General features: G+C 35.3%; 1 protein-coding gene across 4 annotated transcripts in view; it reads left to right on the top strand.

The window, feature by feature from the left end:
- The window catches only part of LOC135225785 (carbohydrate sulfotransferase 4-like), a 169787-nt gene that overhangs the window by 87973 nt on the left and 69314 nt on the right, over positions 1-12500 (top strand). For 3 of the 4 annotated variants that reach the window (XM_064265259.1, XM_064265262.1, XM_064265260.1), the window contains one exon: positions 7621-7658. The exons of the other annotated variant lie outside the window; for it this stretch is intronic. In XM_064265259.1, the coding sequence (XP_064121329.1) occupies positions 7621-7658 (38 nt within the window). The remainder of the gene's footprint in view (positions 1-7620; positions 7659-12500) is intronic. 4 annotated transcript variants of the gene reach the window in all.

Raw genomic sequence — 12500 nt, 5'->3', positions numbered from 1 at the left:
CATTTAGTTGTACATTATAGATAATAGGAATACATATAGTGATTTTCTGTAACTCGAGCAGTTTCACTGAACATGGGCTAAGTTACATTTAGCAGGCATCGAAGCGAGTTGAAATCATCACGTGGATCCTTATGCATTGTTATGGTATATGAACACTAGTATTAGTAGTATATGAACACTAGTATGTAGTAGCCACTAGGAGAATCCGTGTCTCTAGTAGGAGAAAGTGAAGACGATATAGTCAACTTTTTAAAAGTTATCTACGCCTACTTTAACTGCCTGACCTCTGTTACGAATAAGAGGCTTCTTTGGAGAGACCTTTATTTTTATTAATTTATTTATTTATGTTGCATATATATCTCCGCTGTCATGGTAAACATTCTAACAGAAGAAATGGCTGACACAAAACTGACAGCTGCCGCTTTATCGCGCAAAGCCCCTGCAGACAAATCTGTTGGGGGCTTCTTGGCCTAAAAATAATAAAAATTCCGTCCTAGGAATGTTTTTGCATCTTACGATATCGAAGTTATTTTACACGAATATCATATATTCCCAAGTTATTCATTTATAGTGATAGTGTGGTGACGTTCATTAAAAAATCCACGAAAGGCAATACCAACAAAATATTCTAAGCAAATGAGCCCAAAAATGGGTCAAACCCGGAACTAATTAGCAAAAAACCATATTTAGTACCATTAGATCCACAGTTTCCTGTAGATTAACTCAATAAAATCCGCACTTCATAGCTTTTGGTGAAAAAAAAAAAAAAATGCAAACGTGAACTATGGTCTTTAGCAGATTCTCACTCAGTTTGTGAGTATATTTTTCGCCATTATAGACATGAAGCTACTCTGGTTCAACAAATTCTTATTTATTTGTTAAAAAAATCTTTATGACCTATTGTACAAAAAATGTTCAGTTAGTATGAGCTTGTCATAATATTTACAGTTGACCCTGGGTTTAAAGAAAGCTGTATAGTATAGGTATGATTACTGTATATATAGTGAGAATCATCACATTGAGCAACACATGAATAAAACTTAGATTAAAATCATACTGTTTCCCCTACACAATTAAGTCAAACAAATATCTGTCTGTTTCATTATAGTCATCATCTATTGGAAGCTCAGGTGTGACAGAGCTGTTGCAACATGATCCACCTTGACAGCCACTACATGCTGATACGCATTTCAAGCCTCTACGAACACAAGAACAAAAATTTGGCATTTGCATCTGATAAATTGCAAGATTCTCTCTGGGGCAGGCTCAAGATCTGTCATCACAGGTGTCATAATTCCATTCTTTAGAGACTACACTTAATCCAGAGAGTTAAGGCAGTTAGAAATGAGAGTTTTCCATTGTGCGACTTGAAGGTGGACTCGATATGCATGGAACTTCAGTGCATTGTCAGTCGAAGGTAAAGTTTCAGGTTGTAGGTGCATACATGTTGATACCAATTCCATGAACTTGGCATACCAAAGAGGTGACAATGTATTTGATGATTTGCCTCGATAACCTGAAAAGGATGAAAATTATGTTAAGAGCTCTTATATAAATTGATCTCTGATTTATTTACTGGATCCTTATAAAGTTTCCTGTCAATCAATTCCAGGTTTTCTGCTTTTTCTGTTGTTAAAGGTTCTACAAATATAAATACAGGGTCCCTTTTAATAGAGATGTCCATTTCACTATCTTGTCTATATTCTTCGCCCTCCTCTTCTGTACTCATTTCAATTCTATCAATTAGAGCTGGAAAAAATACAGACAAAAGCTTTGAATGAAGTACTGAGGTAATAAGAAAGTGACCTCTAGGAGTCCTTAAAATGGCTTTTCCAGACGGCATGTGTTCCGCTGCATTGTTACCATACACAGTGCCGAGTGCCTCGGAAATTCCATTCACTTTCATAACGTGACCAATGCTTCCAAGGAAACTCATGAGATGAAAACCACCCAAGATCAGAACCACATTCAGTGATTTTGCTTGCACTACCTCCACTACTTTTAACCAAAGAGGCTGATCAAAAGTTACCACGGGTGTTTGAACTTTCAGACAGTTGGATTGAACTATGATGAATAATAATGTTGAGTATATACATGAGAGATCTGAAGGGTTTAGTTCAATTATTGGAAGAAGGGACTCAGACGATTTTCCAGGATATTCTCCTCCACAGACTTCAGTCATATAGCCAGACCAGTTTGGACGAGTTCCCTTATCTTTCAAGAAAATAGCATTGCTCCAGAGTAAATCCAGTCGGACGGGAGAATGAATGTCTTGCATAAGATCCAGCGTACACCTTTCCTTGAAGATCAGTTTCGACAGTCCAGTTGTTGTTGATGACGAATAGTTTATAATTGGGATGCCTTTGGGTTTAATCATATCTTCTACCTTCTTCAATTTGTTGTGTTTGATAGGAGAGCGACTTGTTGGATATGAAGAACTAGACTTACTAGTAGTCGAGAATATTATGCCCAGGCCGTGTAGGGAGCCTTTCCCATCCAAGATTCTGACGTTGTGATCGACGTTAGCAGCTGACTACTGGTAAACGATTTAGCTAATTTGCTAACTTCTTTGTCATAGCTATCATTTTCCATAGCAGATTGTTTATACCTGGTTACTTCGTCCATGCTCAGATAAAAACCTAATTTGTTAAGCTGATCAATAAGCCACCTTGATCCAAAGATAATCTACACCCAGCCCAAAAAGTTTGGGTGGTACAGATGATCGTGGACGGGTGGCGCTAACTAATGCTTGACCAGTTTCCAAGGCATCCATTCCAATGCATGTTCAGTACTCTGCATTTTTTCTGTTGTCGGGTACCATTCAATCGAAATTGCTAGATCGAATTTCATCTAATATCAAATTTGCAGCCATTGATATTATTCTTTCAGCTTCATCCTGAGTACTAGACTTTCGATCCTGGTACCATTTGTCATTAATCAAGTATTCCATCATGTTACGGAAACAAACTTTCCTACTTTACCCTCCCCTTCAAAAATAGTAATGTGGTCTCCATGCCTTCCCTTTAACTTTTTCTTCAACCATTTCTGACTCTACACACGATCCTCAGAGCCAGCTATTTCTACCATTCTATTGTAGATCTCAGTCACTGTGTGGATTTCAGCATCAGATTCGGACCATGTGCAAACTACACTGAAATAAGCCATCCTATCTTGATCATTTTGTCCTCCAGATGTAGAAATTGCTGGTATATTTCTCTTGAATTCATATCGACAATGAAAGTGATATTGTACTTCAGCTGCTACCAAATCAATGCAATCCAATAGCCTCCTTTTCACATTTTCTGCGAGTTGATCATTTCTAGAAGAGCAGACTGAGAGCAAGGTTTCCCGCACTGAAAGTACTTCAACTTGCCGCCAATCAGTGAGATCTGGGTGGTTTCTTTCGTAATTACACTCTTTCTCACATAAAATGCACTGTTTTTTCCAATTAAACTTGGAAACCTCAGATCGTCTTGTTGCTAATTTTTGCCTTTTCATCTTGCTCTCAGTTGGCTATGATAACTTTTGTTTCATTTCTTTATATACATTTTTCTGGCAATCTCTGTGAATACGAATTATTGTTTCACTTGCTTTCCTTGTCAAAAGCAAATCAGTCATTTGATAATCGCCTAGTGATATGCTATATTCAACATGTTTTTCCACTCCTTTCTTCTTAGTTGTGAGATCTTCATGTTGTGACTGGGGATCTTTGCATTTGATACAACAATATTCATGCAATGCTTCATCCATGGTCGTATGATCTTGTGTGTTCGAGATGTTTCCTTCGTCACAATCCATCAGTAATCTTTTCTTGTCCACTTTGCAATAAACTAGAATAAAACAAAATAGAAATTATCAAAACAACGCTTAAAATCGAAATTTGCGTAGAAAAAATAGATTCTAGTTTCACTCCTAAAGTTTGATTAATTTTAATTCACCAAAAATAACTAAATTACCGAATCCTTTTAATACAAAAATGCTATTTCTTTAATATATTGGCATTTAGAAACTGTACAAACTACTTTCAAGATAATACAAAACGTATATTCAGATCCTTGTTAAAAGTAGTACATTTGATCCAATAATGACAGGCAAAAAATGGGAAAAAACACTAAAAACACTGTTTACGTTTATATTTGTAAAAGCATTTCGCCAAAAGCTATGAAGTGAGGCTTTTAGTGGGATAATCTAAAAAATTAGGGTTCAACCCTAATTTGCTTAGACTAAAACAAAGAGGATGAATAGTAACTTCAAAATGAAACGAGCAGTCGGTGACGAGCGAACATCCCGCTGTTAATCATCCGATTCCTCTATGAATTCTCTTGGCATCCTCTTGCAGGACCAGCGAAGAGATGGGATGAGAATTTAAAGAAATCGGCTATTAAGAGCAGTGGACTCCTTGCTTGTCATATATAAGGAATTTGTTTGACCTTTCATAGGTCACACAGATAATAAGAATGGGCAAGTGCCTCAGTGGCGTGATCGGTATGGTCTTCACCTGCCACCTCGGTGGCCGCGAGTTTGATTCTCGGGCATTCCATTGAGGGGTTAGAGAAGTGTATTTCTGGTGATAGAAGTTCATTCTCGACGTGGTTGGGAAGTCACGTAAAGCCGTTGGTCCCGTTGCTGAAAAACCACTGGTTCCATGCAACGTAAAAACACCACACAAACAACAAACAAACAATAAGAATGGGCCGTCGGCAAGTGGATTGCACGTGTTGGGTCCAAGGCAAATCATCATATAGGTACTTCTAATCATTGTGCCATTGAGATGGACATATCTGTCAGTCAGTATATTCCTCATACCACTATTGGAGAAAAGGTCTGGCTGAAATCTAGAGCCAATTGGGATTGTATTATTGAAGCTTGTCAGTCACTTAACATTTTAGATGATGATTCTATTGATTTTATGTTGACATAATATCTTTGCAGATTAGCACTGTATTACTAAAAACTTAGTAATACAGTGTTTGTTCCAAAGAGTGGCATAGCTGTTGACTGCAGTAACTACGGGTCAATTTAAGTTTTCCCTCTGATCTCCAAAGTTGCAGAAAAACTTAATTTAAGTCAATATGTAAGTATGTAGAATCTAAAGGATTGGTGGATGATAGTTAGTATAAATATTAGCTGCTTCTACCTGCGACGTCATTTAGACTCGAGATGCCATTTGCAAGAGAACCTGGATAAAGTTCTTGAGTGTAGAGTACTTCAAATAGATTTTAGTGCTGCTTTTGATTTAGTAATTCACAAGGCACTTATTTATAAACTTCAGAGTTTTGGAGTGGTTGGATATATTTTGGGATTACTTCAAGATTTCCTTACAGAAAGGCAGCAGTGAGTTGCTGTTGATGAGATCTTAGTGAATCAAGACCTTTTGTGTCTGGAGTTCCACAGGGTAGCGTTCTTGGTACACTTATTTTTAGTGTACAAAAGGGATATGGTTGTTGGGCTGGAAAACAAGATTGTTCATTATGCCGATGATGCAACTTTAGTGGGTGTGTAAAACATCCACTTATGAGAGATGCAGCTGCTCTTATCCTCAGTCGGGACATGGACCGGATCAGTAAATGGTGTAGTCGATGTGATGTGAGACTGAATTCAAGTAAAACAAAAACACCATTGATTAGCAGATCTCGTACAGATTTTCCATCCTATCCTCCCTTCCGGTAGATGGAACTTTGCTGAATGAGTCTGAAGCTTTATCTATTCTAGGTGTAACTTTTGACTCGCATCATACTTTTGAGAAACGTTTAATTAAGGTTTTAGCAAATGACCGACGAAAGTTATGTATTGTTTGTAAGGCCTCATATATTAATGAGTGATAAAATCAATGCAACGTGTTTTAGGTAGTTTGTCCTTCCTTTACTAGAATACTGTTCTCCGGTGTGGATGTCTTCTTATGCCACAGATTTATTTCTCTTAGATAGAATGGTTCGTGGAGGTAGGTTTCTGTTCCTGAATATTAGCAGTTACGACTTGTACCATCGACGGATGGTCTTTGCCAATTTTTTATAAGATGTATTTTAACAGAGATCTTTCACATCCACAGCTGATCCCTGATCCCCTTTTTCTGCCGATAGCAACCAGATTCGCTGAACAGCAGCACCGATATGCAGTGAATATGCCTCGCTGCCGAACTTGTCAGTTCCAGAGGTCCTTTGTTCCTCTCGGCGTTGGACTGTGATACAGCCTCCCAGATGATGGATGACGTTCAATTTGAACTTCAAAAGTTCAAGAGAGAACACATTATATTCTTTGAAAGCTTGAATGTCAAGTCAATTCCTGTGGGCTTGATCTATATTAATAGGGTTCATTTGATTAATAATAATAATAATAATAATAATAATAATAATAATAATAATAATAATAATTAATAATTAATTAATTAATAATAATTAATAATTAATTAATAAATAATAATTAATAATAATAATTAATAATTAATAATAATAATAATAATAATTAATAATTAATAATTAATAATTAATAATTAATAATTAATAATAATAATAATTAATAATTAATAATTAATAATTAATAATTAATTTAAGTTTAATTTTGAATCAGTTGTAAATGCTTTGTTTTTAAGACAAGGGTACCTTTTCTTTTTCTGGTACTCTCTTCTCAATATTGCCATGCTTCTGACAGTATTTTTGAGATATTTGTCTTTAAGGCTGATTTTAACTGATAATCATAAAATGTGACTGCGAATATACTGCTGCTATATTTTACGGCAAGTATTAAGCTTCATCAGTTTTCAAAGTTGTCAATGGGTTAGGATTGTCCCTTAAAGATATTTTCTCTTATATGTTGAACTGGAGATGGATTCAGATGTTTCCCGTTTTCAGCTTTGGTAAATTAGACTTATAAGCTGCAACAGTTATCTAAGCTTTCAAGAGATGAGGGAGGCCTCTCATTGACACATCTAATTCCGCCGAAGCCACACGTCTGTTAATCAGGAGTCAAAATTTGGTTAGAGAACCAATATTTGAAGTGCTCGTATCCTAACTTCCACCAGATACTCCAGGATGGCATCTAAGCTTTTAGTCACGTCATACCACTTCGAGAGAAGTGCAATTCCCCATGAAGGTTGTATTATCACAAACGTTGTTCCCTGCTATGTTTTTGTTTCTAAGGTTTCTCCTTTTCATTGATGGTTTGCCGTATGCAGTCAGACGCCTGTCGACCGTACACAATTTCCTCATCTCCTTTACATACTGCAAATGCTGTTTTGAATTCTCAGAAAAATTTATATAGTTGATTAATCTAAAGTATACTTTTTAACATTAAGAAGGTCGCTTGTTTAAAACCATCATGTAAAATGAGAAGTAAGTACACAAGCTCCGAAGACGATATGCAGCAGACGGACATAAAGTCTACTACTCATAGTACATGGATCGGTATCAAAGAAGCGTCGCTGCCCAAGAGTCGATGCGGAGGTATACAGCACCAGTTTGATAGTCGAGTTACATAATAGGTCATTTTAATGTCCATTTTTAAGTGAACTTTATTGTCATGGGCGTGAATATTAATCGTCTCGCCGAGATTGATACATTTTCATTTTAACGTTACGAAAATAAAATTGAATGTATAGTTAATTATTTTTCTCTTCTCTTTCAGTTCTACGAAAGGGTAGAAGAAATGGCGCTGACCTTAAGGTAAAGTGGCTTAAAATTTCAGTTATATCAAGTTTCTTGAGAGAGAGAGAGAGAGAGAGAGAGAGAGAGAGAGAGAGAGAGAGAGAGAGAGAGAGAGAGAGAGCCGACATATATCTGATCTTGTAGCCCAGGTGTTTTACCTTAGAATAAGAGGATCCAAGGTTGAAGAATTTTGAATCGAGAATGAAATGAAGGAGAAATGATCGTCTAACTGGAATGGTGATACCTAATCTCTATTCTTTATCGTTAACGGGAGAGCCTAGTTTACCTCTTCGGGAGTAGCTTCACCGTTGTAGGGATTTCCTTTGTAAATAAGTTAGTTTCGGTAAGTTTTCGTGGGTGGAGTGCTAATTTCAATTACTGGTTGAATTATTTGAACAAAAAAGCAAACAACCCTAAGCCTACATAGTTTATTAGTGAAAATATTTCACCACAGTTATAACAGTTAAAAATGGCACAGTAAACCTTATTATTTTTCTAAACATACTTTCAAAGATTTCTCTGCCTTAACGAATGAAAATTTTGCGACCCCTGAAAAGCAGTTCTATTGAATTAGAAATGCTGAACCGTTCTAAGAAATTTTTTAGCGATAGTCAGCCATTTAAGTTTAAGCATCCGTAATTTAGGAAACTTAAAGTTTGTGTTGGTGAATGGTTAGCTGTTAAGTTTTAATGAATGTATTTTACAGCTTAACCATTACCTTGAGGGTTACAAAATGAAAGTTAGGAATAGCGGGGCTAGGAAGGTTTGTACTATCGTTTTTATTTTTTATTTATTTATTTAGTTTTTTGTCAAAACAAATAATCATAAGTAAACTTTATCATTTCACTAAAGTTAAATTGTCAGAAACATATTCTGCAACATGATGTACTATATAATTAGTGTTTGCCAGATTTATTTTAAACAAGAAGTTTTTCGTTGCATGCTTCCTTTACCGTGTCTCTGATAAACCTTGCCTGTTCTCTTGGACCTAAAACTACTGAAAGTCTATTGATGCGCAGATGCTATTATCAAAAGCTACAGCCACAGCCAGCTGTTAAGGGCGAGTTTAGTACTACTCAGCAAATATTAGGTTTGGCGATGGATATGGAATCCTAATGCGACATATTTTACTCTCATTACAAAATCGTTAGCTGCAGAAACTTGCCAGGGATTGCAGTAAGATCTGAAAAAATTTCTTCTTCTTGTTTTAGGCAAGAAATTTTTTGTTATTCCGGTTTAATTGTTTGCCAGTTTGTTAGCAGGATTCCAGTAAAAGTTATGTCTCGGCTTTGAGGAAATTTTGACCAAAGGTAGGAAAGAAAGAGTCTTGAGTGGCAACAAGGATCAGATCTTGGGAACGGGGCTGGAGTGAGTTGAGTAGCCTTCACTGAAGTGGGCAGTCTCCAAACGTTCTTGGTTTGGACGAGATTTTGATGGTAGTTAGGGATATTTCTGTGAAGTTTTAGACTTTTATCACTCCTGATCAGGCTGGTAATCGGCTCGGACTTTTGTAGTTTGTTACAAAGCAAGTAGATTGAATGTCCTTTCAAAAGTTTCTTTTTCATGTAGAAATAAAATAAGCGTACCAATAACATATCTTGCACATTTCGGAATGGTGTGCAGAGGTTACCATTCTGGAAAGGTTGCAGTCATAGGCTGTATCGTTGCTGTGTTTTATTCCTGAAATAATCTTCTTTATTGTAGTCTAGCGAAGTTTGAAAATCTCCCTGATTTGTTTTTTTCCAAATGATAAGGATTAAAATGTGAAATATTTTTAACTTGAAATTTTACCTTTTTTCAAGTGAATTGAATTCATCATGATTAGATTATTACCAATTTTCTCTAGTGTTTTTATCAACAAAAAATCCTACAATAGCCTCATGACTAAATATCTATATTTATGGTTATTCAACTTCCTGTTAAAATACCCCAAGCACATAATAGAAAAAGCTATACATAAAGCAAAGGGCATTTTTTACAAACCCACAGAAAACAAAGAAAAGGAAAAGTATGTGAACAAAGTCATAATCCCTCACATGGATAATTTACAAGAGATCACACAAATCTTAGGCCCCTCAAACTCTTTCATCTTCACTTACCTGAATACACTAGGTAAATCATTAATTAACATTCAGCAGAAACCAGTTTCCAAGGTCACAGGGATTTATGATATCACCTGTAGGGATTGAGATAAGTCATACTATGGTTTCACAGGAAAATCTCTCTCATAAAGATTAACTCAACATGAATTATAAGTTAGGTATGGACAACATAGTTCGACAATTTTTCATCATATAAATAACACGAGCCATGCCATGGACTGGAACTCATCCCGAATTTTATACAAGAGCAGCTGTCGATACAAATGACTGATGGTAGAATCTTCACCAATAAAACAATAAGATAATGGATCAACCTTTCCAATGGAGCCTGGGACTCTGACCATATAACCAATATCTTCCTGAAGGCAACGATGGAGCAAATTAAGACAATTAATAGAACCGACGTCGGCTTAGTGGTGACCCCAGGCATCACCTAAGGGCATACCTCCCATTATATATTTTGCTATAATGTAATGTAACTCCCTCTGCCATTCACTGCTTGATAAGGGTGGAAGTTAGTCCACTGAAGTATAGTCCTTAGCTTTAAATCAGTGTTTTAATGGGCCTTTTATACTTGAGATGTATCCTGTTTTAAAAGAAGAATTTATTTACATGTACATATAAACATATACATATATCTACATATATATATATATATATATATATATATATAATAATATATAATATATATGTGTGGGGTGTGTGTGTTGTGTGTGTGGGTTTTGTGGGGTGTGTATTAAGAAATCACAAAAGGAAGACAGAAAGTGCCAAGTTTTGAGTTGTCAATGTATTTAACACATCTTCGGGGCACAAAGGGTATGTATATAGATATATATATATATATATATATATATATATCTATATATTATATATATATATACATACATATTTACATACATACAAACATATATGTATATATATATATATTTATATATATATATATATATATATATATATATATATATATATAATATATATATATATATATTGTGTGTGTGTGTGTGCGTGTGTGTATTATTCAGAAGTTGAACCCATTTCATAAGGAACAGGCTACAGGTGGGCATTAACTTGAATTTCAGGCTTCTAAGGAATGTTTTAAATTTTTTTAGTATTTTATATGATAACTCGGAGAAGGCACAGCAGCGTCTTAAATGCCAAGGATGCTCAATAGAGACTTTAGGGGCTCTCTCAGAAGTCGGATGATCTATGGAAAAGCATCCTAGGCTGTGAAAATGGTATACTATCTCCATTATCATGAACTGTGAAATTTGTGTTAAATGTTCATTTTGGATGCTTGTTTTTAGTTGGAACTTTCCGTTGTAAATCTAGAGTAGCCGTAAAGATGATAAAGTTTAATGGCTGAAAACAGATGTTAGCTTGGGAATGAATAAGATGAGCAACATAGTAGCTGTTATTGATGGCTTTAGGCTAATGAACCCAACCCTTAAGATCGAAAAAACTTTGAAGAATATTTGAAATGTTACCGGAGAGCTATGGATGTCTTGAATTCATTAGCACTTAATGAAGATCAATTGGAGATTGCCTTAGAAAGGTGAAATAAAAAAATGGAAAGGCCATGACTTCCCCTGAATGGAAGCGGAGAAAATGCTGCTTCTTGGCGATTTGGAGACCAAAGCTGAAAGTGCGTAAGGGCAGCTGAAAGTCTTCAGCCATTCTATTCCGACATCTCCCTGAAACCAGAGGATTCATGAAGAAACATCCTGACCTTTGAAAATTTGTCCTCAGTTTTCCGAACTGTGAACTTGTTTTCAATTTGCATTTTGGTTACCTTTTTTTCCAATCAGATTTTGGCTGAACTCTCCTGTATATTGAATTCCGTTGCTAAAGTAATCTAGTGTCGTCTTGAAGAAGACCATGAGTCAGTCGTTGAAACAGATGTTGCCTGGGAATGAATTAATGTAATTGATATTAGTTATTGTTTGCCCTTAAGGACTTGAACCATTTGGTAAAACTGATATTTTCTATATAGATATATAAATTTATATTTATAGTATGCGGAAGGTCCGTATAGATAGCCATAGCAGACTGAGTTACTGGGCAGGTGTTTAGTTGTCACCTCCAAAATTCTCTACTATTCGGGAACATGCAAGCAAATGTAAATTTAATATGTAGTATAATTATTTTGAATCTTGACACGAACATCTTCTCTTCCACAGCTTGCTGTCTTCGAATCGCTTTTCATGAAGAAAGGTGGTCTCAAAACTGAACAATTAAATCTGACGTCTGCTCCCCCTCTTGACCTGGCACGCCCAGACTTTGTACTTGGGACCTTCTGTTACTGTTTCAGTTATTCGTCTCCTTCCCTTTGCTCGAATGGTGCTTTTCTTTGCGTTTTATGTCCTTTTTATTCTTACTTTAATTGTATGTTGATGTTCTTAGTATTTGTCTCTTTTTATTTTATTTATTTATTTTTTTTTCATATTGGATTTTAAATGTATTTTTCTTTTTACAGCTGTGATATTGCGGCAAAGCCCTGAAACGTCCTAATAAAGCCTTATTAGTATGCCATAAGACGTCTCCCATGCCTGCTTGTAAATATATATATATATATATATATATATATATATATATATATATATATATATATATATATATATATATATTATATATATATATATATATGTGTGTGTGTGTGTGTGTGTGTGTGTGTGTGTTTATGTATATATATGTATGTATAAATATATACATAGATTTATATATGTATACATATATATGTGGTATATATATATATATATAT

Source organism: Macrobrachium nipponense, chromosome 13 (assembly GCF_015104395.2).
Source record: "Macrobrachium nipponense isolate FS-2020 chromosome 13, ASM1510439v2, whole genome shotgun sequence".
NCBI classification, from domain to species: Eukaryota; Metazoa; Arthropoda; class Malacostraca; order Decapoda; family Palaemonidae; genus Macrobrachium; species Macrobrachium nipponense.
This window is presented reverse-complemented; position numbering and strand designations above follow the sequence as displayed.